Source organism: Kogia breviceps, chromosome 8, assembly GCF_026419965.1.
Source record: "Kogia breviceps isolate mKogBre1 chromosome 8, mKogBre1 haplotype 1, whole genome shotgun sequence".
In the NCBI taxonomy this organism is placed as follows: Eukaryota; Metazoa; Chordata; class Mammalia; order Artiodactyla; family Physeteridae; genus Kogia; species Kogia breviceps.
In genome coordinates this window covers 103,918,627-103,942,339 of record NC_081317.1, presented here as the reverse complement: position 1 = coordinate 103,942,339, position 23,713 = coordinate 103,918,627, and the positions used below count along the sequence as shown (strand labels likewise).

The following is a 23,713-nucleotide window of genomic DNA, read 5'->3' as shown; positions in this document are numbered from 1 at the left end:
ATAAAACTCAGAGACTTGGAACTGGGTGGTTTTGTCCATCCAGCCACAGCAGAGCTGCATTTCTTTCCTTGCTGGGGTGAGACGCCAAGGCAGGGAGGCTCTGGGACTGGCAGGTGGGTTTACCAGGTGAGCTAATCCACGCAGGGGCCCTGGCACCTTTGCTGACCTCTAGTTCCCCTCTGAACTGTGATCCTGGCCCTGACTGGGTAGCAGGACCAAGCCCACACGTGGAATGTGAGTTGGAGAATGGCCTTGCTTGCTTTCATGCTAACATCTGGGTTGTGTTACCTCGCTTCCTACCCGCCACCTCCAAAAATAGGTGTGGGACTGGTGAACCACGTTATCAAAACACAGGGCGGCCTCGCCATGCCCCACTGGCTGGAAGTGGGTGTTTTGTTTTCCCTGTTCACGCTCAGAAAACTTCAGCTGCCTGCACTTCACTCCCTTCTTTCAAACCCCATACTGCTGCCACCGAGAATCAAAGGAATCAGAAAAAAGAAATGCCTTGGGTTGTTTTAAAAAAACAGTGGAGGAGGATTGACCTCTCCTGGCATCCTTGAAGGGTAATGAGGTGGAGAGGGTGCAGGCCAGAGGCTCCTGGCTGACCCCGAGGCCTCTTGGGGTTCCACCAATGCTGGTAGAGTCTTCTCTCCTCCCTTTCAGACTCTGTGTGCCCCTAGGTCTGAAGTGGGTCTCTTCAGTAGACAGCATATAGATGGGTCTTGTTTTTGTATCCATTGAGCGAGCCTGTGTCTTTTGGTTGGAGCATTGAATCCATTCACGTTTAAGGTAATTATTGATATGTATGTTCCTATTACCATTTTCTTAATTTTTATGGGTTTGTTTTGGTAGGTCCTTTTCTTCTCTTGTGTTTCCCACTTAGTGAAGTTCCTTTTGCATTTGTTGAAGAGCTCGTTTGGTGGTGCTTAATTCTCTTAGCTTTTGCTTGTCTGTAAAGCTTTTGATTTCTCCGTGGAATCTAAATGAGATCCTTGCCGGGTAGAGTAATCTTGGTTGTAGGTTCTTCCCTTTCATCACTTTAAGTATATCATACCACTCCCTTCTGGCTTGTAGAGTTTCTGCTGAGAAATCAGCTGTTAACCTTAAGGGAGTTCCCTTGTATGTTATTTGTCATTTTTCCCTTGTTGCTTTCAATAATTTTTCTTTGTCTTTAATTTCTGTCAATTTGCTTACTATGTGTCTTGGTGTGTTTCTCCTTGGGTTTATCCTGCCTGGGACTCTCTGTGCTTCCTGGACTTGGGTGGCTATTTCCTTTCCCATGTTAGGGAAGTTTTCGACTATAATCTCTTCAAATATTTTCTTGCATCCTTTCTCTCTCTCTTCTCCTTCTGGGACCCCTATAATGTGAATGTTGTTGTGCTTAATGCTGTTCCAGAGGTCTCTTAGGCCGTCTTCATTTCTTTTCATTCTTTTTTATTTTTATTCTGTTCCACGGCAGTGAATTCCACCATTCTGTCTCCTGGTCACTTACCCATTCTTCTGCCTCAGCTATTCTGCTGTTGATTCCTCCTAGTGTATTTTTCATTTCAGTTATTGTATTGTTCATCTCTGTTTGTTTGTTCTTTAATTCTTCTAGGTGTTTGTTTTTTAATTCTTCTAGGTCTTTGTTAAACATTTCTTGCATCTTCTCGATCTTTGCCTCCATTCTTTTTCCAAGGTCCTGGATCATCTTCACTACCATTATTCTGAATTCTTTTTCTGTAAGGTTTCCTGTCTCTGCTTCATTTAGTTGTTTTTCTGGGGTTTTATCTTGTTCCTTCATCTGGTACATAGCCCTCTGCCTTTTCATCTTGTCTATCTTTCTGTGATTGTGGTTTTTGTTCCACAGGCTGCAGGATTGTAGTTCTTCTTGCTTCTGCTGTCTGCCCTCTGGTGGATGAGGCTATCTAAGAGGCTTGTGCAAGTTTCCTGATGGGAGGGACTGGTGGTGGGTAGCGCTGGCTGTTGCTCTGGTGGGCAGAGCTCAGTAAAAGTTTAATCCGCTTGTCTGATGATGGGTGGGGTTGGGTTCCCTCCCTGTTGGTTGTTTGGCCTGAGGCGACCCAACACTGGAGCCTACATAGCTCTTTGGTGGGGCTAATGGTGGACTCTGGGAGGGCTCACACCAAGGAATACTTCCCAGAACTTCTGCTGCTAGTATCCTTGTCCTCAGAGTGAGACACAGCCACCACCCCTGCCTCTGCAGGAGACCCTCCAACACTAGCAGGTAGGTCTGGTTCAGTCTCCTATGGGGTCACTGCTCCTTCCCCTGGGTCCCGGTGCACACACTACTTTGTGTGTGCCCTCCAAGAGAGGAGTCTCTGTTTCCCCCAGTCCTGTCGAAGTCCTGCAATCAGGTCCCGCTAGACTTTGAAGTCTGAATCCCTAGGAATTCCTCCTCCCGTTGCCGGACCCCCAGATTGGGAAGCCTGACATGGGGCTCAGAACCTTCACTCCAGTGGGTGGACTTATGTGGTATAAGTGTTCTCCAGTTTGTGAGTCACCCACCCAGCAGTTACGGGATTTGATTTTATTGTGATTGCGCCCCTCCTACCATCTCATTGGGGCTTCTCCTTTGTCTTTGGATGTGGGGTATCTTTTCTGGTGCGTTCCAGCGTCTTCCTGTCGATGATTGTTGAGCAGTTAGTTGTGATTCTGGTGCTCTCACAAGAGGGAGTGAGCGCACGTCCTTCTACTCCGCCATCTTGAACCGATAGTCATTCTGCTTTTAACCATCACCGCCCACTGGCGTTCCGAACTTCAGTGCCAACCTGGCCCACGGGAGGGGCCCTCACTCATGGCCTCCACCTCCCCAGGGTGCATCCCCGTGCCGGCCTGCAGCTCCACCAGGCTCGGCGGTGAGATTCTAGAAACCACACCGAGGGGAAGGGGGAAAGGACTTAGACTTCCCAAAGAGAAGGGAGGCCCAAGGCTCCTAAATCAGGACACAAGCTGTTAGAGGGCTCAGCCCGAGGCCTAGAGGAGAGGCCTGCAGTCGCCGTCACAGTCCCCACTGTCTGTCTATCCAGGACACAGAGTGTCCTCGGGCCAGGAGGCCGGAGACTCAGGCGGCCAGGCGGGTGGGAGGAGGGGATATGCATGGGGGGCTGGCAGACCACTCCTTGCCAAGGCTGTAGCCGCTCAGAGGCAACCGGAGATGGTTTGCACAAGGCACAAAATTAGGTGCCTTAGTGAGTGTCCTAAACCTCAGGGCTCTCAGTCTGACCCCAGTGGAGAGGAAAAGCCTCAGAACATAAGCCCAGGCTCCAGAGCCCCCGACCTCCCAGCAGGAGTGCTCCATCCTCCATCTTGCCTGTGAATCGGTCCTCAGTTCTGGCTTGGTGGTTCCTGCTTTGGGACAAAAGCATCCCTGGAGAAGGGGGCTTACGTGCACGGTTTAGAGGTGGTCTAGCATGGTAGTTAAGAGACACTTACTGTATCTGAGACGACTTTCTCATCTGTGAAATTTGGATGACATGGTACTGCTGCCTCCTAGGGGTGCTGTGAGGACCGAATGTCCATAAAGGGCTTGCACAGGGCCGGAGACACGATAAGTGCTCTGAAAGTCTGCCTGTGAATTTCCCAGCACTGAGCATTGGGCCTGTCATACAGTAAAAGCTCAATAAATCCCGGATGAATGAATGGATCTTGTGAACTATGCACAGTTCATTTCATTTCTCAGGAGGTGCCAGAATTACCGGCAGAGTTCAGTAAGCACATAAAGGAAGTATATGGTAAAATACAGGCCTTTATTAGGTCTCAAAAAAGCAGAGGGGATGGCTCAAAGTTACCTCTAGAGACATCCTGGATGGGTTGAAGGCGCACCCTGCCCAAGGGCTGCTGGCCTTCCCCTGCGTGTTGGAGCTGGGTGACTCGCCTCCTGCTAAGGTTCAGGCCCTTCTAGGACTTTCTTGATGGCTCTGCCCATCTTATCTGTTTGTGTTTTTACATAGATCCCAAGATATGTTAGTCATGGCTGATGTACAATGCACATCCAGTGTCCAGTATCCAGCTTCATCGGGTTTTCCTTCAGCCCAGAGACACCCAGGAAGACAAATGTCAGCCTCCCGAAGGCCAGCCCTCTTCCTGCCTGCTCTGACCTCTTCTAGCTCCTCTGAAGAGAGGCTTGCTTTCTGCTGGAACTCCCACCCTAATGATGATCATTGCCGTGAGGATGTCTGATAGTTCTTGGCACTCACTTGGTGCCAGGCCCTGTTTGAGCACTTCACACGAACTACCTCATTTATGCATCCGCTCAACAACCGTGGCAGGTAGATCGAGTGTCATGTCTGCCCTCGGCTTGTCTGTTTGTCGGCTGACCTCAGTGACCCTCCCAGCCCCTAAGTCCATAAGAATTAAGACCTGTGACTTAGGGGTCGTGCCGTGCTGTTGCTTAAGGACTGGCAAACAAACAGCTGAGGATTCCTGGAAGTGTTATGCCTCATCTCAAAGGAATGAATTGTTAGAAGCATAAAGGAAAGCAGGGTAAGGTATCTGGATTAAAGGCTGCAGTTTCAGAACCCTTCCCCAAATTCCAGATCTCCCTGCTTGGGCTCCCTTAAGTTGGTCCACGCTTTCCTTCCGTTAAGACTGATCGTGTATTCATCCATTCCAAAAATAGGCTTGGCATGTACCTCACATGTGGGAGGTGCTGTCTTCAGTTATTGATCATCCAGTAAACCTGACAGATACAGCTCTGCTCTTTGGCACTTATAACCTAGCAGAGGAGACAGACGTTAAATTGTGAATTAGCTTAATTGTAATTGCCAAGGATGCTAAGAAGGAGATGTAGAGGGAGTGATAGACTGTGTAAGTGGGCACTGACCCCCATCGGAGGGAAGTGTCATTGGGTCTAGGATTGGAAAGATGAGTGGGACCAGCGAGGCAAAAGGGCCTCTGTATATCATAGGCCTCAGTGTGAAATGAGACTCACTGTGTGACATGGTCAGGAAAGTTAGGTAGCCATGGAAACTGAAAGGAGGCCATGCCCTTGGAGGTCGGAGAACAGGGAGGAGAGAGACATGTGATTCGGATGAGGAGGGGAGTCGGGGAGCGCTGGGAAACCATGGACGTGTGCCAGGGGAGGAGTGCAGTTGGGTGTTTTTCTTTTTTTTTTTTTTTTTTTTTTTTTTTTTTTTTTTTTTTTTTTGTGGTACGCGGGCCTCTCACTGTTGTGGCCTCTCCCATTGCGGAGCACAGGCTCCCGACGCACAGGCTCAGAGGCCATGGCTCACGGGCCCAGCTGCTCCGCGGCACGCGGGATCTTCCCGGACCCGGGCACGAACCCGTGTCTCCTGCATCGGCAGGCGGATTCTCAACCACTGCGCCACCAGGGAAGCCCCAGTTGGGTGTTTTTCAAATGTGACTCTGGCTTCTGCGTGGAGAATGGGTCAGTGAAGGCAAGAGGAGAGGCAACAGGAGGTGAGGAGGGCTGGTCCAGGTGAGAGGTGATGATGCCTGGGACGAGAGGGTAAGGATGGAGCTGGAGGGAGGAGGGCGCGTCGGAGAGAGACTTGGGAGATAAAATCTACGGAGGAAGTTTTTGACGGGACGTGGGGTGATGAGAGAGACGACATGCTGAGGACTGCACCCAGGTTTCTGGCTTCTCTAACAGAATAGATTCGGGATCGGCAAACTCCAGCTTGCAGTCCAAGCCCGTCCCTCTGCCTGGTTTTGTTTACATGGTTTTATGGGCACACAGCTGTGCCCCATCATTTACATATCGTGATGCCTGCTTTCACGCTACACGGTTTGCTGGCCCTGGGACAGATGGTAGTGGCTTTAGCTGAACTAGGGAACGAGGGGGAGGTAGAGCACAGCTTTAGGTGGAGAGGGAAGAGAGGACAAGTTAGATTTGGGGTCTCCGAGGTGCCGGGTGGGACGGGCAGCTGGCTGTATGGGTCTCAGAAGAGAGTTCTGCGGGGGAGGACAGCAGGGGACGCCGTGGGAGGAGCCATGATCAGGAGCTGGAACCTGGGGGCAGGAGGTGTGGCGAGGAGAAAAGGGTCCAGGAGAGAGTCGGGGGGTTCTACCATTTTAAGGCCCCTTGCTGCATCCTTCCAAGTGTCTGATCTAAGAGCAGCCCCCCTGGTGGGCGCATGGGCAGCAGAAGCAGATTCTGCTGTGCCGCTCAGAGGCTCAGCGGGCCTCCCCAGCTGCACAGGCTTCTAGGGCCCCAGGATGCCTGCGGTGGGGCGGGGGAGGGGGACCGAATACATAAGACCATGCTGGGCACGATGCCTGCGGCACACAGTAGGCCCTCAGCGATGCCGCGGGACCTGTGTCGCAGGCAGGACCCCCCCTGCCTTGGGGAAATTGGGACTGAGGGCAGTACGGAGGGGGGTCAACCTGCCTTCCCCTCGTGGCGATCTTGCCTTCCTTTCTCTCCACAGCTGCGCCTGAACGGGGGCCGAAACCCCTATGAGGGCCGAGTGGAGGTGCTGGTGGAGAGGAACGGGTCCCTCGTGTGGGGGACAGTGTGCGGCGAGAACTGGGGCATCGTGGAGGCCATGGTGGTCTGCCGGCAGCTGGGCCTGGGGTTTGCCAGCAACGCCTTCCAGGTGAGAAATCCCTGAGGGCCTTGAACCCTCCATCCAGTCGGATCCTGCCCATCTCTCATCAGCCCCCATCTTCCACGAACCCCAGGAGACAGAGAGCCATGGACTCGGAGGAAGAGCCTCATCCTGGCCCCCACGCCGCTCTCCACAGCCCTGAGTCCTTGGGTGGGTCACGCGCTCTCTGGACTCCGGTTTCAAGGTCTCAGCTCTGCGTGCTGGGATTCGCACTGTGCCAGGGGCTCCTCCCGGGCCGTCCTGATGTGCCTTTTGCAGACGGAAGCCACTGAGTCCTGTGGGGCAGTGAAGACCACCCAGCCCAACCCCCCAGACGCCTTAGCTCACCCAGAACATGCTTCCCCACAGCGTCCACATCCACGCATCCTCTCCTTGGTTGACTGGTAAATCCCCAAGCCTTGTCCAGGGCCCTTTCACAGCCGCTGCACCCTCCTCCCCGCCGGCCCTTCCTTAAAGAGAGGGACTCAGCTGAGGGCAGTTAAGCTCCTGCCCCTATCAGAAGAAAGACAAGCAGCGCTGCGGCTTCCAACATCATTGCTTTCTGGACCCCATCCTATGAGGGAACATTGTCAGAAAGAGGCTGGGGGCTGGAGGAGCGGCAGCCAGGAGGCTCCGGGTCTGTTCCCAACCGGAGCCCTACCAGCCGGCTGCGCAATGACCTGGGGCAAAGCAGCCACCCTTCTACGCCTCCCCGTGACATGCAGTGAATAGTCCCAGGTCCTCAATATCCTGGCTCTAAACACTCTCCTTCAGCTTCTCCCAGAACAAGAAAATGTCTGAAGCTCCCCCATCTTGCTTTGCTAACCCTGACTTCAGCCCCTGTGCCCAGGTGGCCTGCTCGGGGAGGGGGTTTCTTAGGAAGGGACGTGGGAGAACTCAGGCAGCCTTGCGGAGCCTGACCGCCTGCTGCAGGCTGTCCAGGGCCCAGGGTAGGTGCTGAGTCCTGAGCAGGGACTGCCCTGTGGCTCCTCACCCCAGCATCCAGAAAGGGCAGGCCTCTGGTGCCCGGGGCCCTCTGGGAGCCTGGCTTCACAGGGCCTTGTAATGTTTCTGCCAATACTGCTTATGACAAGCCAAGTTGCTCTCTGGTTCTTCAGGGAGAGTCGAAAAACAGTGCTCATTACAACAGAGTGGCTGTCCGGCTATTTCTGTTCCCCGTCAGCTCGTTCCTAAGACACGTGGGCCTCACAGCTGAGGCTGTGAACGGGCCTGCCCCTGATATCAGTCCCAAATCTGCCCTTGATTGCAAGCCCTGTCCCTACCCGAGGCCCCAGTTTTCTCTCTAGAGGATAAGGGTGTGTAGTCAGGTTCTTCAGAGAAACAGAACCAATGAGATTTATGAACATGGAACTAACTGTTGACATATGTGAATAGATTTCTTCTCTCCTGCCGATTCAGATCAATTGGCAGTGCATTCCTGGAGCACTGTGTTGAGAAGGATTCTGAGAGCACAGTCAGGCTTAGAGGAGCGTGCTGTGATTGATTAGTAATGTCTGCCCCGGGCTCAGGAAGAGGGAGTGGGCAGCATGAGCTGCCATTCCTGACACACAGCATTGAACATACCCTTAGCTGTGCTTTCCAGAAGGGGGCAGGGGCAGAATCCAGTGTGAGGGTCTCACTCGCACTGCCACCAACAAACTGCATGACTTGGGTAAGTGACTCTTTGTGCCTTGGCTGTCTCCATCTGAATAATGGGATCATAAAGGCTTGGGACTTTTGTGAGGCTGAAATTTGATAGAATATGGGAAAATGACAATTCTAGGTGACGTACTGCCCATTTTCTTGTTGTTGTTGATTCATCCAGGAGACCTGGTATTGGCAAGGAAATATCAACGCCAACAAGGTGGTCATGAGCGGAGTGAAGTGCTCAGGAACAGAGCTGTCCCTGGCGCACTGCCACCACGACGGAGAGGACTTGGCCTGCCCCGGGGGCGGGGTGCAGCACGGGGCTGGAGTCGCCTGCTCAGAAAGTGAGAGCTCCCGGGCGTCATAGCCCACCCTCCCTACCAGGCTCCAGTAGGGGATCAGAGTCTCACTGATTATTCCTTGCAAGGCTCTGAGGCATCTGCTATGAGCCGAGCAAAAGAGGAAAGCAGAGATGGATTTGTGTTAAGTGGAAGAGTTGGGGGCAAGAGGAACTACCCGCACCCACAACCTGGAATCTTGCCCAGTGACGGTGGAGAGGAAGGCAGGAGGGAGGACTTGGGAGTCTGGGAGCCTTGGGTTCAAAGGCCGGGTCACTGTAGATTGTTTAAGTGGCCTTAGGCGAATTTAGTGACTAAGAACTTGTTCTTCTGGGGAGCGTGCTTCTGGGTTAACAGGTGAAGCACACGCTAAGTGCTTGGTGAGTGTCAGCTTCCTGCCTCCCACCCTGCTCCATACATCATTTCCTGGGACTTCCCTGGTGGTTCAGTGATTAAGACTCCATGCTCCCAATGCAAGGGGCACGGGTTCGATCCCTGGTCGGGGAACTAAGATCCCGCATGCTGTGTACAGTGTGGCCAAAAAAAAAGAAAAAGAAAGATCATTTCCTTCCTGTTTTCACACCCTGGGGGTGATTTAGCCTCCTGGTGACTCCCTGGGAATCCTAGAGAGCTTGACAATATAGAAGGGAATCCCATCCCACCCCTCCCCGACCCCAGCCAGGATTCAGAATGACCATCTCAGTATGTTCCCTTCCATGCTGAGAGGACCCATTGACAGCACTACAGGCATGTTATTCTCTGGATCCCCCCGTCCTTGCCTTATCATATGATTCCCTTGTGAATCTGGGAGGTAGGAGAGGGCTGGAGTCTGGCCAGAGAACTCCAGACCGGACCCTGCCTGCCACTATTAGCTGATCCTGGCAAAGTTAGTTGTTAACTGCTGTAATCCACAGTCTTTGTTGTTTTTCCTAGAAGCTGGAAATTAGATGTGACAACAAATACACACAAGCACTTAAGAAACAGTGACGTACTGTTGTTTACCATCACGGTGAACTAGGGAGAAGATTAAACTTGAACTCAGTCACTTCTCCCATCAACCCCTTTTAGACCCACTCAGCATCTCCTAACCCTTGTAAGGCAGGACTCTCAACTCCAGTGAGAGCTTCTCTGGGAAGACGTCACAAGCTGTCGCATCCTGTCTGAGAGGAGAGAGCGAGATGGACCACCCTTACCAGCCCTCCAAGGGGAGAGCATCCAAGCAAAGTGGTCTCACCCTCATCAGGAGACTTTTCTTAGCTTAGTAATTTATTTATATTTATAATATATCATTTTTTCCAAAAGGAAATTAAGATAATGTAAACCTAAATAAAATTCAAGGTAGCATAAGATTAAAGCAGATTTTTTTTTTAAAGTACGTATTGGCAAAAAGGTAGTGGCTCAAAATGGAGCCGAGAGAGGTTAATAAAAAATAGGTACTGTACGGTCCTATACATTTACTGCTATAGACTCATATACATTTACTATTGTAATTATACAGTGAGCTTCCTAGCAGCCAAAGGGAAGAGGGAAACCTGGTCATTAATATAATTCACAGTATGCAATAGAAACAAACCCTTGAGTCAAAGAGAAGTCCACTATTCGAGATACTGAGATCAAAAGGAACTTCTCATTATGAGGACTGAGAGTTATGAGATCAACAAGGCCCGCCATATCCTCACGGCAGACAAAAATTGACTTTCATGGGGCTATTGCTCAGAGAACCCCTCAGCTTGGACTGAAGGTATCAGTCAGGGTCTGCAGAGGGGACTACTGGGGCCAGGAGCACTGATCTGGCTTAATACTTTATTCAGAAAGAGAAAGTATATTCTTCAGGCAACCCTTTGTAATTACTTTTTCTCATCCAACCAGTTACATCCTAAACCTGGAAGTTCTCCCTGATATCACTCTGTCTCCCTCATCATACCCCCCAGAGTCGAGCCGTCTGGATTTTGACCTTTCCGTAGTTTCTCAGCTCCCTTTACCTTCTTCCATCCCACAGTCCATCCTCTAGCCGTGTTACCACAGAGGCTCCTCCCCCTGGGACCTCCCCTTGCTTCCCTTCCCTGAAGCCAGGGTCAGTGCCGGTCCCCTGCTTGTGCTGCTTCATGTTCCAGCCCCGTCCAAGCTTTCCCACCGACCTAAGTGAACGCAGGGTCTTGCACAGGCACGTGTTGTCCGGCCTCATATCAGGCCGCCTTCCCTGCCCACCCCTCTTCAGTACACGCAGGCCTTGGTTCTCCTTCATGCCTCAGGGGCCTGGCATGTGCTACTGTGATTAGCATCTTAGAGCAGTTCCCTCTAACCCCTGCTCATCCTCCATGGAACAAGTAAAATGCAACTGCCTCCAAGGAAGTCTTTCCTGATCCCTCTCCCCAGATTGGGTCCCCTGCTATAATTCCCCAAACACCACGTATTTTCTCCTTCAAGCTCTGGTCACGATTATAATCAAGGAATTAATATGTGCTCTCTCTGTCTCTCCTGCCATAATATAAGATCTTCCTTGTCCAGAGAGGCTAGCACAGTGCTCATTATAATACTCGATAGACGGGTGGATGAGTGCATGCTTCGGATGAGCTGCTGGAGGACGTTTTGGGTGTTAGGGAGGTCAAGGCCCCATTCCATGGCAGGTGCTGAAAGCGAGCCACCGGCTAAGTTAGGCCATGTTACCTGAAGACTCCTGAGCTGGAGGGAGGGCTGGCCTCCTCTCAGAAAGAGGAGGGTCCGGTGGAGACCCCTCTGCCCAGCTCAGAGGGAAGCTGAGGGGCTGTCCAGTGAGTACTGACTAGTGTACAGACAATGAATAAGAGACCACAACACCCTCAAAAAGGGTGTGCCCTGGACACTCCGAGCCAGCAATGCTGCGTCCCGGTCTGCGCCCTCCAAGAGGAAATCGTTCTCAGCAGATGGGAGCCTCCCTACCCCTCATCCCATCTGAGTGCTCTTTCACTCCCCTGCGGTTCCACACCCAGTCCCTGCAGGTAGATTTGCTCTCTAGAGGCAGCGAGGCCCCATCACTGAAAATCTACTGGGCTCCACGTGCAGCCTGGGGACCATGGGAAGGAGATGCAGACAAGCGAGGAGTGCCCCGGGCCTTGGTGAACTTGAGCAAAGCGAAGCTCACAGAGGACACCCACTTCAGAAATTTACAAGCAACCTGTCAGGAAATAAAAGATGGATGGGTCTTGTAAATGATTCACATACAACATTTTTGTGAATTGAAATGCACTAGAAATGTTCAATACGATCTCACTTTTAAAGGAAAACTTCCAGTTAATCCTTTGGTCAATACAGTCTCACTGGGGGCTTCCCTGGTGGCGCAGTGGTTGAGAATCTGCCTGCCGATGCAGGGGACACAGGTTCGTGCCCCGGTCTGGGAAGATCCCACATGCCGCGGAGCGGCTGGGCCCGTGAGCCATGGCCACTGAGCCTGAGCGTCCAGAGCCTGTGCTCCGCAATGGGAGAGGCCACAACAGTGAGGCCCACATACCACAAAAAAAAAAAATACAGTGTCACTTTTAAAGGGAAATTTACAGTTAATCCTTTGGTAAAGAGGCTCATCCTTCTAATACAATTGTTTAGCAAACATTATAGCCATTGGTGATTTTTTTTCAACACCTGCTATGTGCAGTGCACTAATTGAGTAAGTCAGGTTTGTTTTGTTTTGTTTTAAAATTTATTTATTTAATTACTTTATTTTTGGCTGCATTGGGTCCTCGTTGCTGCGCGCGGGCTTTCTCTAGTTGCAGCGAGTGGGGGGCTAGTGTTCGTTGTGGTGTGTGGGCTTCTCATTGCGGTGGCTTCTCTTGTTGTGGAGCACGGGCTCTAGGTGCGCGGGCTTCGGTAGTTGTGGCTCGTGGGCTCTGTAGTTGTGGCACACGGGCTTCGTTGCTCCGCGGTGTGTGGGATCTTCCTGGACCAGGGCTCGAACCCGTGTCCCCTGCATTGGCAGGTGGATTCTTAACAACCTGCGCCACCAGGGAAGTCCCCAAGCTTGTTTTAAAAGAGGTACCTGGGGGCGAACTCTCATGTAGAGCAACAGTGCGAGTGGAAACTGGTAGAACCTGATATACGTCAGAGCCTTGAAAGTATGCAACCCTGCCCCCCAGCAGTTTCATTTATAGAAATATATTCTAAAGAAATAATTAAAGTTACATACACACATTTACTGCAGATGTTTATCACAGCTTCATCTTTAACTGAAAGGTTCCAGGCAGCCCTTGTATCTAAAAGTATGGGATAGGGTTATGAATTAAATATTATGGAGCCATGAAATGGATGTTGTAATGGATATTTATTAACAGTATTAGCAGACTATAAATCTACATACAATGTTACACGTGGTGGAAGAATCAGACCAAGGTATTAAGAGTGTTCTCTCTCTGCATAGCATAATTTCATTGTTTTTGTATGCTTTTTACTATGGAAAATCTCAAGCCACTCAAAAGGAGAGAAAATAATATAACGAAGCCTCATGCACCCATTACACACGCTGAACAACTGTCAATATTTTGCGCACATGCGCTGGGATCTGCAGAGGCGTCCAGGAGGACTCTCGGGGAAGGGGGAGAGGAATTGGGGGCAGCGATCCACAAGGAAGGTGACCTGGAGGGGGGACACCACGAGCCAGTTCTAGAGAGTGAGGCTCGGCAGGGATGGAGGCCAGTGCCAGCTCAGGAATCAGAAGGAACCTACTCGGGAAGGGGTGAGGGGTCTCTGGCCTCGTCTGAATCCTGTGTCTGCCTTCCCAGCTGCCCCCGACCTGGTCCTCAACGCAGAGATCGTGCAGCAGAGCACCTACCTGGAGGACCGGCCCATGTTCATGCTTCAGTGCGCCATGGAGGAGAGCTGCCTCGCGGCCTCGGCTGCCAACACCAACCCCACCACGGGCTACCGGCGGCTCTTGCGCTTCTCCTCCCAGATCCACAACAATGGCCAGTCCGACTTCCGACCCAAGAACGGCCGCCACGCGTGGATCTGGCATGACTGCCACAGGTGAACCCTCCCTGCCAGCGCCAGAGGCTGCGCCAGCCCGAGGCTGCACCAGCCCGAGGCACCCAGATGGGGTCCAGAATCACAGGGTCACGTAGGGATAGCCGAGAGGCCACACGGTCCCGGGGCGGGGTTCTCCCCAGCTGGAGGGACGGCCCACTGGCCTCCCACATCTGCAGATGCCATTCTCTCTTCCCAGGGGGCCCTGGCCCATCTCCTCTTCCCGGATCCCGTTCTCTCTCTTGGCTCCAACGTCTCTACCGTGCGGAGACCAACTCTGTTTTGAGAACCCAGTGCCCCTCCATTGACCTTCAGTCGACAGTTTTCAAGTGTGTCCACAGCAAGTTCGTGCTCTGCAGGGTGCTTGGGGTTTTGCAGTTGTTGGATTCTGAGTTCGTTTAGGAATGTACTTTAAAAACCAGTATAAGGTTTAAACATCTCTAAGAAGGCGGTGGGCATGGAGACAGGAGTTCTAGGCCAGGAGTCATGAGGCCTGGTCTCTCGACCCAGCTGTGCCTCTCACCAGTTGCATGATGTCAGGCCAGCTGGGCCACATCAGCGGGGACTGCTAATACCCCTTCCAGCCCTGTGGCTCTGTTCCCAGCGCTATATAAATCACGGACAAGAACAGAGTGCAATCCCAGAGGCAGCCCTGGCTGGAGCCAACGGAAGCCTCCCTGTTCATCTCCCTGCGTTCCCCCTTCTTTCTGGCCCTTTGCCTTGATCCCTAGCCTAATCCTGAACCGGCTGCCCGTGATGGCTCGCATTTTCCTGCTCAGACCTGAGCCGGGCAGGTACAGAGAGCAGAGTGAGCACAGTTTTGAGAACGAAGGGAGGGCGGCAGCCACCCCCTGCCCCCCACCGTGAGGGGCCACAGACTTGGGCGCGGGGAGCGCGGTCTCTCTGCTCGGAATCCCATCCGCACAGGAGCTTTCGCACCACGTCCCTGCTTCTCAGAGCCAGGCCGGCGGGCCCGCAAGCATCTGCGGTCAGTGCTGAATCCAGGGTCCTTGGCAGATTCACAGCAGAATCTGCGTGTTAACAGGTCACCAGGGGACCGTGTGCACAGTGGTCTGAGAGGCCCCAGTCTGGCTGACCACCAGGCATCCTTCCAGCTCTAAAATGTGATGATCACAGTTAGGGGCATATGAACTAACATTTACTGACCCCCTTCTAAGTGCCGGAGCAGGGAACCCTCGTTTTCCTGCGTCTGGAAACGGCGGCTCGGCGTTCATGGGACTAGCCCAAGGCGAAGTCATGGAGCAGGGACCCCGACTGGGGGCCTCTCTGACTCCCAGGTGTGCGTTCTTCCTGGTACCTCCGCCCAATCTTCGTCAGAAATCTGTGTTGTGCTGCTTTTTCGTGTCATAACTTACGGCCTAGTCACATTCGAATCTGTTTGGGGATAGAGTTGTTTAACCCATGTCAGAAGAAATGACTGTGGAGGACTTCTCTGGTGGTCCAGTGGCCAAGACTCTGTGCTCCCAGTGCTGGGGGCCCGGGTTCAATCCCCGGTCGGGGAAGATACCACATGCATGTCACAACTAAAGATCCAGCACGCCACAACTAAGACCAGGCGCAGCCAAATAAAGAAATAGATAAAAGGAGTATGGTAGAACTCAGGGGTGCTGATATTCCTTTATATTTGACCTTTGAACAACACAGGTTTGAACTACACGGGTCCACTTATATGTGGATTTTTTTCAATACATACTGTACCTCACTATATGCATTTTCATTATACAGCTTTTTTTTAAAGATTTATTTTATTTATTTATTTTTGGCAGCGTTGGGTCTTGGTTGCTGTGCATGCGGGCTTCCTCTAGTTGCGGCGAGCGGGGGCTACTCTTCGTTGCGGTGCGCGGGCTTCTCACTGCCGTGGCTTCTCTTATGGCAGAGCACGGGCTCTAGGTGCGCAGGCTTTAGTAGTTGTGGCTCGTGGGCTCTAGAGCGCAGGCTCAGTTGTTGTGGCGCACGGGCTTATTTGCTCCACGACATGTGGGATCTTCCCGAACGGGGCTCGAACCCATGTCCCCTGAATTGGCAAGCAGGTTCTTAACCACTGCACCACCAGGGAAGCCCTGTACAGCTTTAAAATTAACTCAGTGTGGGGAAAAGTTTATGTCTGATTAGAGATTATAATACGTGGAATCAAAAGAATTAGAGTTTGAGTCCGGAATCTGTCCAAATGGTTTCAGCTTCCTGCCCTCCGGTGAGTCATTTATCAACTCCTTTGTTTCTGAGGCAGTGATAGCAGTACTTGGATTTTCAACTTCACAGGGGGGTCCGTGCCCCTAACCTCGGCATTGTTCAAAGGTCAACTGTAATTACTATCCGTATGTCCTAAAAGTCCTAATTAGCCAAAGAAGTTTTGGTCTTTATACAGAAGCATGGAGGTCTTCTGCAGGGAGAAAGTCAGGAGTAAAATTAAAGCCATGACATATGGGTGCCTGATTTCCTTCAGAGAATACATGGCAGAAGTGCTGCCCTCTGGGCCTACAAGTAGAAGGTAATTGCATCTCTGCCCTGCATGTGGCACTCCACCCGGACATCACACGATAGGAGTCTCCCTGTGACCTAGGCTTGCCCTCCAAGGAATGGTCTTTTCCCTAAGAATACATGTGGCAACATCACGGAAGTGTTTCTTCTGATCTGGTGCTCCAGGGACCCTGACCCCTCCTCCCCACCCCTACGGCAGCTTTTCCTGGGTTCTGTTTTCTTTCTTTGTTTATAGATGTTGCAATCAATGGTTTGGGAGGGACGGGTGGGAAAGAGCATACTGGCTAAGCATATGTTCCTTCGGGCCTCTACCTCCTGGACCATGGCTGAGAACCTCTGACCATAAGACTCCAGAGAGTATAAGAAAGTCCCCACCCCTGGCCTCCAGAGCTCCAGGGGCATTCTCCAGGCTCTGTGGGAGGGCCTTTCAACAGGAATCCCGGCCCAAATCTCCGTTGGGTCCCTTTGGGAGTTTGATGAAAGCTGGCCCGTCCTCCACTCAGAAAAATCATTTCTAGATTTAACGTCCTATTTCAGCAGATTTAGAGACACTGAAGCCCATCTGTGGAGGCAAAATTGAGAGCTCCGGCTCAGATTAGTGTGTATGGGGAAAACTATAGCTCCCAGTTTAGTTGATGCTATGATGAGGAACAGAGCTATGTCTTTTTTTTTTTTTTTTTTTTTTTTTTTTTTTGCGGTACGCGGGCCTCTCACCGCTGTGGCCTCTCCCGCTGCGGAGCGCAGGCTCCGGACGCGCAGGCTCAGTGGCCATGGCTCACAGGCCCAGCCGCTCCGCGGCATATGGGATCCTCCCGGACCGGGACACGAACCCGTGTCCCCTGCATCGGCAGGCGGACTCTCAACCACTGCGCCACCAGGGAAGCCCCAGAGCTATGTCTTTGAAAGCCGTAAGATGAAACAAACAACGGCCCCCTTAGGAGTCTCCTCCCCAGCCAGACCTAGAGGGAAATGCCCTGCACCATTCTCTCTCATATATATGGCCCTTGGTTGGTGATCTTGATGGGGGATCCCCCCTCCTGCTTCTTGTGTCCCAGGGAGTGGGGCCACACCTGCTCCTCCGGCACATGATGTCACAGCTTTGACAGCTGGGCACAGAGCAACCCGGCGTCTCCCGGTCCTCAGCCCCTGCTCTGTCCCAGGGCTCAGTCTCCCTGCCCCTCACACCTTGGGGAAGCCCGGAAGAGGATCTGGGAGCTGGAGCGGCAGGGAGGTGACATCCAGCACAGGTGTCAGCCCTCCAGTCAGGGATGGCCCGGGTACAAAGGGGAGACTTTCCTTCATTCCGCCCCACCCCCTACCATGTGCGGAGCAGCCCCCGTATCAGATCAAAGCCCCACAGATTCAGTGCGGCCTCTGTGAGCCAATTTTAGGCCCTCATCCTATCCGTGGGGCTCTGTTCCAGCCAGGGGCTGCCTAGCACATGAGGAGGGCAGGGCGGAACAAGCAGAAGGGACCCAGCCCTTTGTGGCCACACACCTCCTGAGGCTGGAACACAGCCCCAGATTTCTCTGAAATGGGGATGGGAGCCTCTTCCCAACCACGGCTGAGTGCCGGCCAGGACTCTCTCTCCATCCTGGAGGCACCAGAAGACTCGTGGCTGGTGTGGGAAACGAAAAAAAGAGCGAAACATGTCTACAACGCACACTGATGCCCAGATCGAAAGTTTTATCTGGGCCCGAGATGACCTAGGGTAACAGAGAATATACCCAAACCTCTGTTCTTGCTCTGGATCAGCTTTGTCATCCACATGTTCACCCAGCACCTCCTGCCTCGGCTAGTACCGTGTCCTAGAATGCTGAGATCTGGAGTCTCACGGTAGAAGGCTGTCCTTCCTCTCATCCAGATTACAATGACCTCCCTCTAGTGTCAGGTATTCTCTCCCGCCTTAGACTTCTGGAATCTCTTTGCAAATCGGAGTTTCCCTATCTTTATCCCATGGATCAGGCCCCCTCTCAGACTTCCAAAGTTCAGGACACTCAGCCTGAAAAGAAGAAATTTCCCCTGATCACCAGGGGCCTTCCCAGCAGCCACGATCCATACCCCCCCGCCCCCCCCCCCCGCCGAGATGTGTGTGTGGGTGGTGGAAGGTGGCTGCCCCTGGGCTCCACAGCCAACCAGCTGGGAGGGAAACGTGGCCCCGGGGCTGATGTCCACGTTTGCCCTGGCGGTAAAGCACAGAGGCTCCCAGACCTCAGCATCGGGAGGCTCCAAACCAGCTGCTCCCCTCCTGATATCCACAGGGGAAAAACTGAGGGGCTGAGGAAGATGACTCTTAAATCGAGTCTGCAGGAAGCAGGGGAGCAGGAGAAGGTCAGCCCTACCAGAGTCCATCTGTGGACTCTGTCTGAATTTTGTTTAGACAACGGAGCATAAACCTATTCCTCTTCAGTCTTTCCAGCCTGTAAACATGACGACGTAAACCCGTCTCTGAAAGAGGCAGACATGTTTTAGGCAATGAGTCAGACCTCATGTCTCATCTTGCTCCTTCAAGAAGCCAAAATAGACTCAATGTCACCCCTTCAACTGCCACAAAATGCATCCTTGTGACTGTTCCCTGAGGGCCCCTGGCTCAGCATTCTTTTACCCAGAAACATGAGTGACCTGGGAAAAGCCCAACTTAGGAACTTCTGACATTTTTTTTTTTAGCACAAGCCCAACACAGGAAGAAGGGAAAAGAGCCTCTGATTTCCTCTCTGAAAACCTTTTTTTTTTTTAACATCTTTATTGGAGTATAATTGCTTTACAATGGTGCATTAGTTTCTGCTTCACAACAAAGTGAATCAGTTATACATACACATATGTTCCCATGGGAGGGAGGGCAACCTGTCCTTTTAATTCTCTCTTCCTTCTGTTCTCTTCTGCTGCGGATCCAGCGGAGGGAGCCTGAGGCCAACCACCTGAGGCCCCGGGAGGCAGGGAAGCCGCCGTCGGGCCTGGGAATAACCGTAGCAATGGTAGTGGTGGTGGCAGTAATAAAGCGCGACTCCATCCCTCCTGGGAGTGGTAGCGGTAAGCAGAGGGTTGACAGGTCCTGAGTGCTGCTGGGTTCCAAGCCCCATGTTAGGTTTTCTTCTGTGATTTCTCCTACTGCATCCTTACAGAACCCCTGACAGGGGATCATGCTGTCATTCCCTCTTTCCTGCAGCGGGAACTCAGCTCGCACGGAAATGAAACATGTGATTCTGTTCCCCCAGCCTTGGTTCCTTGTTCCTCAGTTTTTCCCCATTTTCCAAATGTCCCTTTAATGACAGAGGTAAGTGCGTTGCAGCCGCTTGTGATAACATGTGTAGCCGCTTAGGACGGGCCTGGCCACCAAGGGCTTTCGGAAAGCCCCACGGCAACGCGTGGCAGCCGTTTCCCTTGTTTATTCTGCACCAAACACAGGCCTTTCCAAGAATCTGCATCTGTTCTCAATTCCTCCCAAGTGACCGGATGGCACACCATTAGGTAAACGCTCCGCCGAGGGGAGAAGCCACGGGGGTGTACAAGCTCTCTCCCCCTCTACTCCTTTCCAGGGCCCGAAGGGTGTGCCTGCCATCCTCTCCCTCCCGCAGGGCCCAAGAGCCCTCTTTTCGCCTCCTTTTTTATTTACTCGATGCCAGGAGCACAGACTTCTGCCTCCGTCACCTGGTTCAGGACACGCGTGGGTCCCATTCAAGAGCACCTGCCCTTCCCACCCCTCCTCCCCCTCTGCAGTCTCTCTCCCTCCAGACCACGCTCCCACCTTAAAAGTTTTCAAAAGACATGGAAGAGTGACTTGCATTTGTCTGCGGAAAATGTCTCAAGTAGGCATGGGCTGTGATAGCCACTTTAGCACCCAGGAAGATGTTACACACATTTACCAAAAATGTCCTAATTTACTGAGCTTATCATTGATGCCGGACCCTCTGCTCCTCAGTTTATCTTACTATCCTCCACGACATCCTGTGCATTATATGCATGATTATCCCCACTTAGGTGATGAGAGAACTGAGGCCTGGGGGGGGTGAGCGGGCTGTACCCCTCCAGAGCCCACGTAAGCACCCCGCTGACTGGCTCCATCCCCCCTTTCCTAATGCCCTGTCGCTGCCCACGCCTCTCCCACTGGCCGCCACTTTGGGCCACGCTGCTCTGCTCACGGTGTCCCCAGTGGGAAATCGCCAGCTGGGTCATGGCTTGCAGGCGGCCGTCACTGCAGAGACTGACATCCAGGCCCCCTCTCTCGCCCCCAGGCACTACCACAGCATGGAGGTGTTCACCCACTACGACCTGCTGAACCTCAACGGTACCAAGGTGGCAGAGGGCCACAAGGCCAGCTTCTGCTTGGAGGACACAGAATGTGAAGGAGGTATCTCTGGCGGGGCAGGGGGTGCTGGGGAACTTTGGAGGGACTCACGTGCTCCTGTGGGCGCTCACCTGGCTGGAAGCCGAGGCCGGGCGCAGGTCTCTGTGTCACCCTGGCCACTGCTGACTCTCCCCGTGACCTTCCTCACTGGGGATCCCACGACTAGAGCCTGGGGCTGGGGGGTAGGCAAAGCCCGGCTATAAAGGCACCTGGGTGCCCAGAGTTACGCTGACGGGCACTGGTGGGTCCACGTGGCCTCCCGGGTAAGGCCCAAACCCTTGAACCTGACACGCAGTCCCCTCCCACTCTGTCTGCCACAGCCTTTTCTCCCTGGGTCCCAACACAAGTGCCCCGCCACACTGGTTCTTACCTCCAGGTTCAAGTTAAACCCCCACTCTGAGGTTCCCAGACCCTCTCGACTGCCCCAGGCAGAGGCAGCACCGCGCTCACACCCCTAGTCAGCTGCCACGCCTGCACCGTGACCACCTGTGCGCGCGCCTGCCGTCCTGGCCTGACCAGCCTCTCCCACGGGAGACCCGATGACCCTTCTCCAGCATGGCCGGACCTTAGAGTAGCGCCCAGACGTGGCGGCCTCTCGAGAAATGGGTGCGAATTGTCAGTGGTTGACGTGGCCCCTGACAGGCCAGGAAATCACACAGCAGATGGGTTTTGAGCACCTACCGTATGCCAGACAATGGACTGACCCAGGAAGGGTCAGAGAAACAAGCCAGACCTGAGTCCACATCCAAGTGCAGATTCCCCAGAGGGAGACAAGATGACCCCAGCATCAAGCTCAACAATAAACACCAGAAACTTACCCAGATAAGCACACGCTTCATTCCTAGGCTGATATTCCTTGGAAAGGCCAAGGTGGGCCAGAGTGGCCAGGGAAGGCTTCGTGGAGGAGGGAGCAATGGGTTGTGGGTAGGGAAAGAGGGAGGGAGTCCATCAAAAGGAGAGCACAGAAGGGATGGGCTGCCGAGCCCAGAGGAAGCCAAGGTTGTCGGCCTGGGAGGACGGAGAGATGCTGAGGGTGGGGTCTGGGGATGTCACCCACCCAGCAGGGCTGCTCGGGGCCCTTTGTGGGCAGGGTGGCACAGATGGCAGGGGAAGCCTCTTCCGGCAGAGGGGTCACGGGCACGTGGTGACTGGGCTTGCCTCTGCCCCTGCCTTCAGACATCCAGAAGAGTTACGAGTGTGCCAACTTCGGCGAGCAGGGCATCACCATGGGCTGCTGGGACATGTACCGCCATGATATCGACTGCCAGTGGGTCGACATCACCGACGTGCCCCCTGGAGACTACCTGTTCCAGGTGAGGGGCCTGAGAAGGGGCTCCAGGCCCCCGCTGACGGGAGGAGGTGTCTCTGCCTTAGCAAGTGGGTGGGTAGCCTCCTTCCTCCAATGGTGCCCAGGCAGAAACGCATGGAGGCCGGGCCATCTACAGTGCACAGAGTCCTACACCCGGAGGCTGTCGCTGTCACCCAGGTAACCTAGGTATGTGAGACATGCAGGCCCGTGGAGAACTGCAGACCTCCTGAGACATCAGTTCAGTTAACACCCGGTGCTTGCAAATCAAGATGCATCTGGGGCTTCCCTGGTGGCGCAGCGGTTGAGAGTCCACCTGCCAATGCAGGGGACACGGGTTCGTGCCCCGGTCCGGGAGGATCCCACGTGCCGCGGAGCGGCTGGGCCCGTGAGCCGTGGCCGCTGAGCCTGCGTGTCCGGAGCCTGTGCTCCACAACGGGAGGAGAGGCCACAACAGTGAGAGGCCCACGTACCACAAAAAAGAAAAAAAAAATGCATCTGAAAACGAGATTTGGTCCTCAGGCCAGGAATTTGTGCACAGACTCTAAGGCGACCTACACCTCTTGTGTCCCTTGGAGCTGTACTTTCACCTCCACCCCATCTCTCCCAGTGCCCTCACCCTGCCTTGCTCTGTGCTGTCAAGGCTAAAAGCAATCCCACAAAGAGCCATTCACTCCCAAGTGTTTGTGACTTGCCTCTCCCAGAAACGTTTGCCTCATAGAAGAGGATCTGCAGAGGGGCAATTTTCAACGTGAAGAAATGAATCTATAACGGTAGGCTGTTAGGGACTAGAGACAGCCTTTCCATTGACTGTTTGTGTGGAGACTTCCCAGGACTTCCACCCGCCCTGAGGAGGAACTAAGAGGGCTTGGCCTCCCACCTTCCCGCCAATAGCTGCATGCTCCAGCCAGGGCCCTGACTGGGGGAGGGGCCAAGGGGCACTGTATCCCCACCATCTCCCCTTCTGGGGCACAGGTGCACTCCTGCCTGTGGAGGCTTCGTTTCGCCTCCTCATTTTCCCCACATCCCCACCCGTCTTACTTTCAAGCTTGATGGTTGGGTGGCAAGTGGGCGCCCAGGAATGTGTCGTTCTGTGTTGAAAGCTTTCCTGAGGGGGCATTCAGCCAGCGCAGGGCCCAGTCACCATCCCCACCCCATAGACAGTCCTGGGAGGAACCGACACCTGCAGGGAAGCGGCCACAGAGGGGTTTTGAAAGTTTCCCTGGTCAATTGCAGAGACTGAAAATCAGACAGCCAAGCGCTTTTCCACCCACAAGCCCAGAACCGCAGACTTGGAGAGGAACGACCGAAGACCAGAGTGCTGCTCTTTATTTAAAAAATTGAATATCCGTGTCTCTGGGCACGTACTCCATGTGTGGTGGTGTATGTTTGAAGTCTGCTATCCCTTTGCCTGGGGGACGTGTAGCATCGCGTATTCTGACAATGTCTATTTAATAACTGCGGCTCCTTGAAGATCAGTGATGGGCCAGAACCTGCCTACACCTTGTTGAACCCATGGTCTCACGTAATCCCCCAGGGATGGGTGTTACCATTACCCGCATTTCACAGCCAGGCCAACCCAGGTCACATCGACTCCATATTCTGTGTTCTCGACTCCTAAACTATACAAGTAGCAAATTAACTCATTAGGGGGCACGTTCATGGAAAAGACAGTCCCTTGTGATAGACGTGGAGCTTTAGATGTGTGAGAGCCCCGGCCTGAGTCACCGGTTCTCTGCATTCCCACGTGGACCCAAGTGCAGGCAGCAGTAATGCTGCTCCGGCAGGAGAAAGCCGGGCCGAGGAGGAGGTGGCGTTCCATCCGGGGGGGTCTGTGCACAGAGGCTCAGGCAGGGCTCACTGCGTTACTAGGTTCCTGGATCCACAGCAGATCTTTTTTTTTTTTTCAATATAAGGTTGCTGCTGTCACTGCCACTGCCAATTTATTTATTTTTCGTTTGCTCCTGGGTTTTTTTTTCAAGTTTTTAAAAATGGAGGTATAGTTGATTTACCGTATTATATTAGTTTCAGGTGTCCA

The 23,713-nt window shown here is 53.2% G+C and overlaps 1 protein-coding gene across 1 annotated transcript in view; it reads left to right on the top strand.

Moving 5' to 3' along the window:
* The window catches only part of LOXL2 (lysyl oxidase like 2), a 98,716-nt gene that overhangs the window by 71,207 nt on the left and 3,796 nt on the right, over positions 1-23,713 (top strand). Inside the window, exons 8-12 of the mRNA XM_059072091.2 lie at positions 6,393-6,560; positions 8,377-8,542; positions 13,285-13,528; positions 20,257-20,372; positions 21,546-21,682. Coding sequence (XP_058928074.1) covers positions 6,393-6,560; positions 8,377-8,542; positions 13,285-13,528; positions 20,257-20,372; positions 21,546-21,682 — 831 coding nt within the window. The remainder of the gene's footprint in view (positions 1-6,392; positions 6,561-8,376; positions 8,543-13,284; positions 13,529-20,256; positions 20,373-21,545; positions 21,683-23,713) is intronic.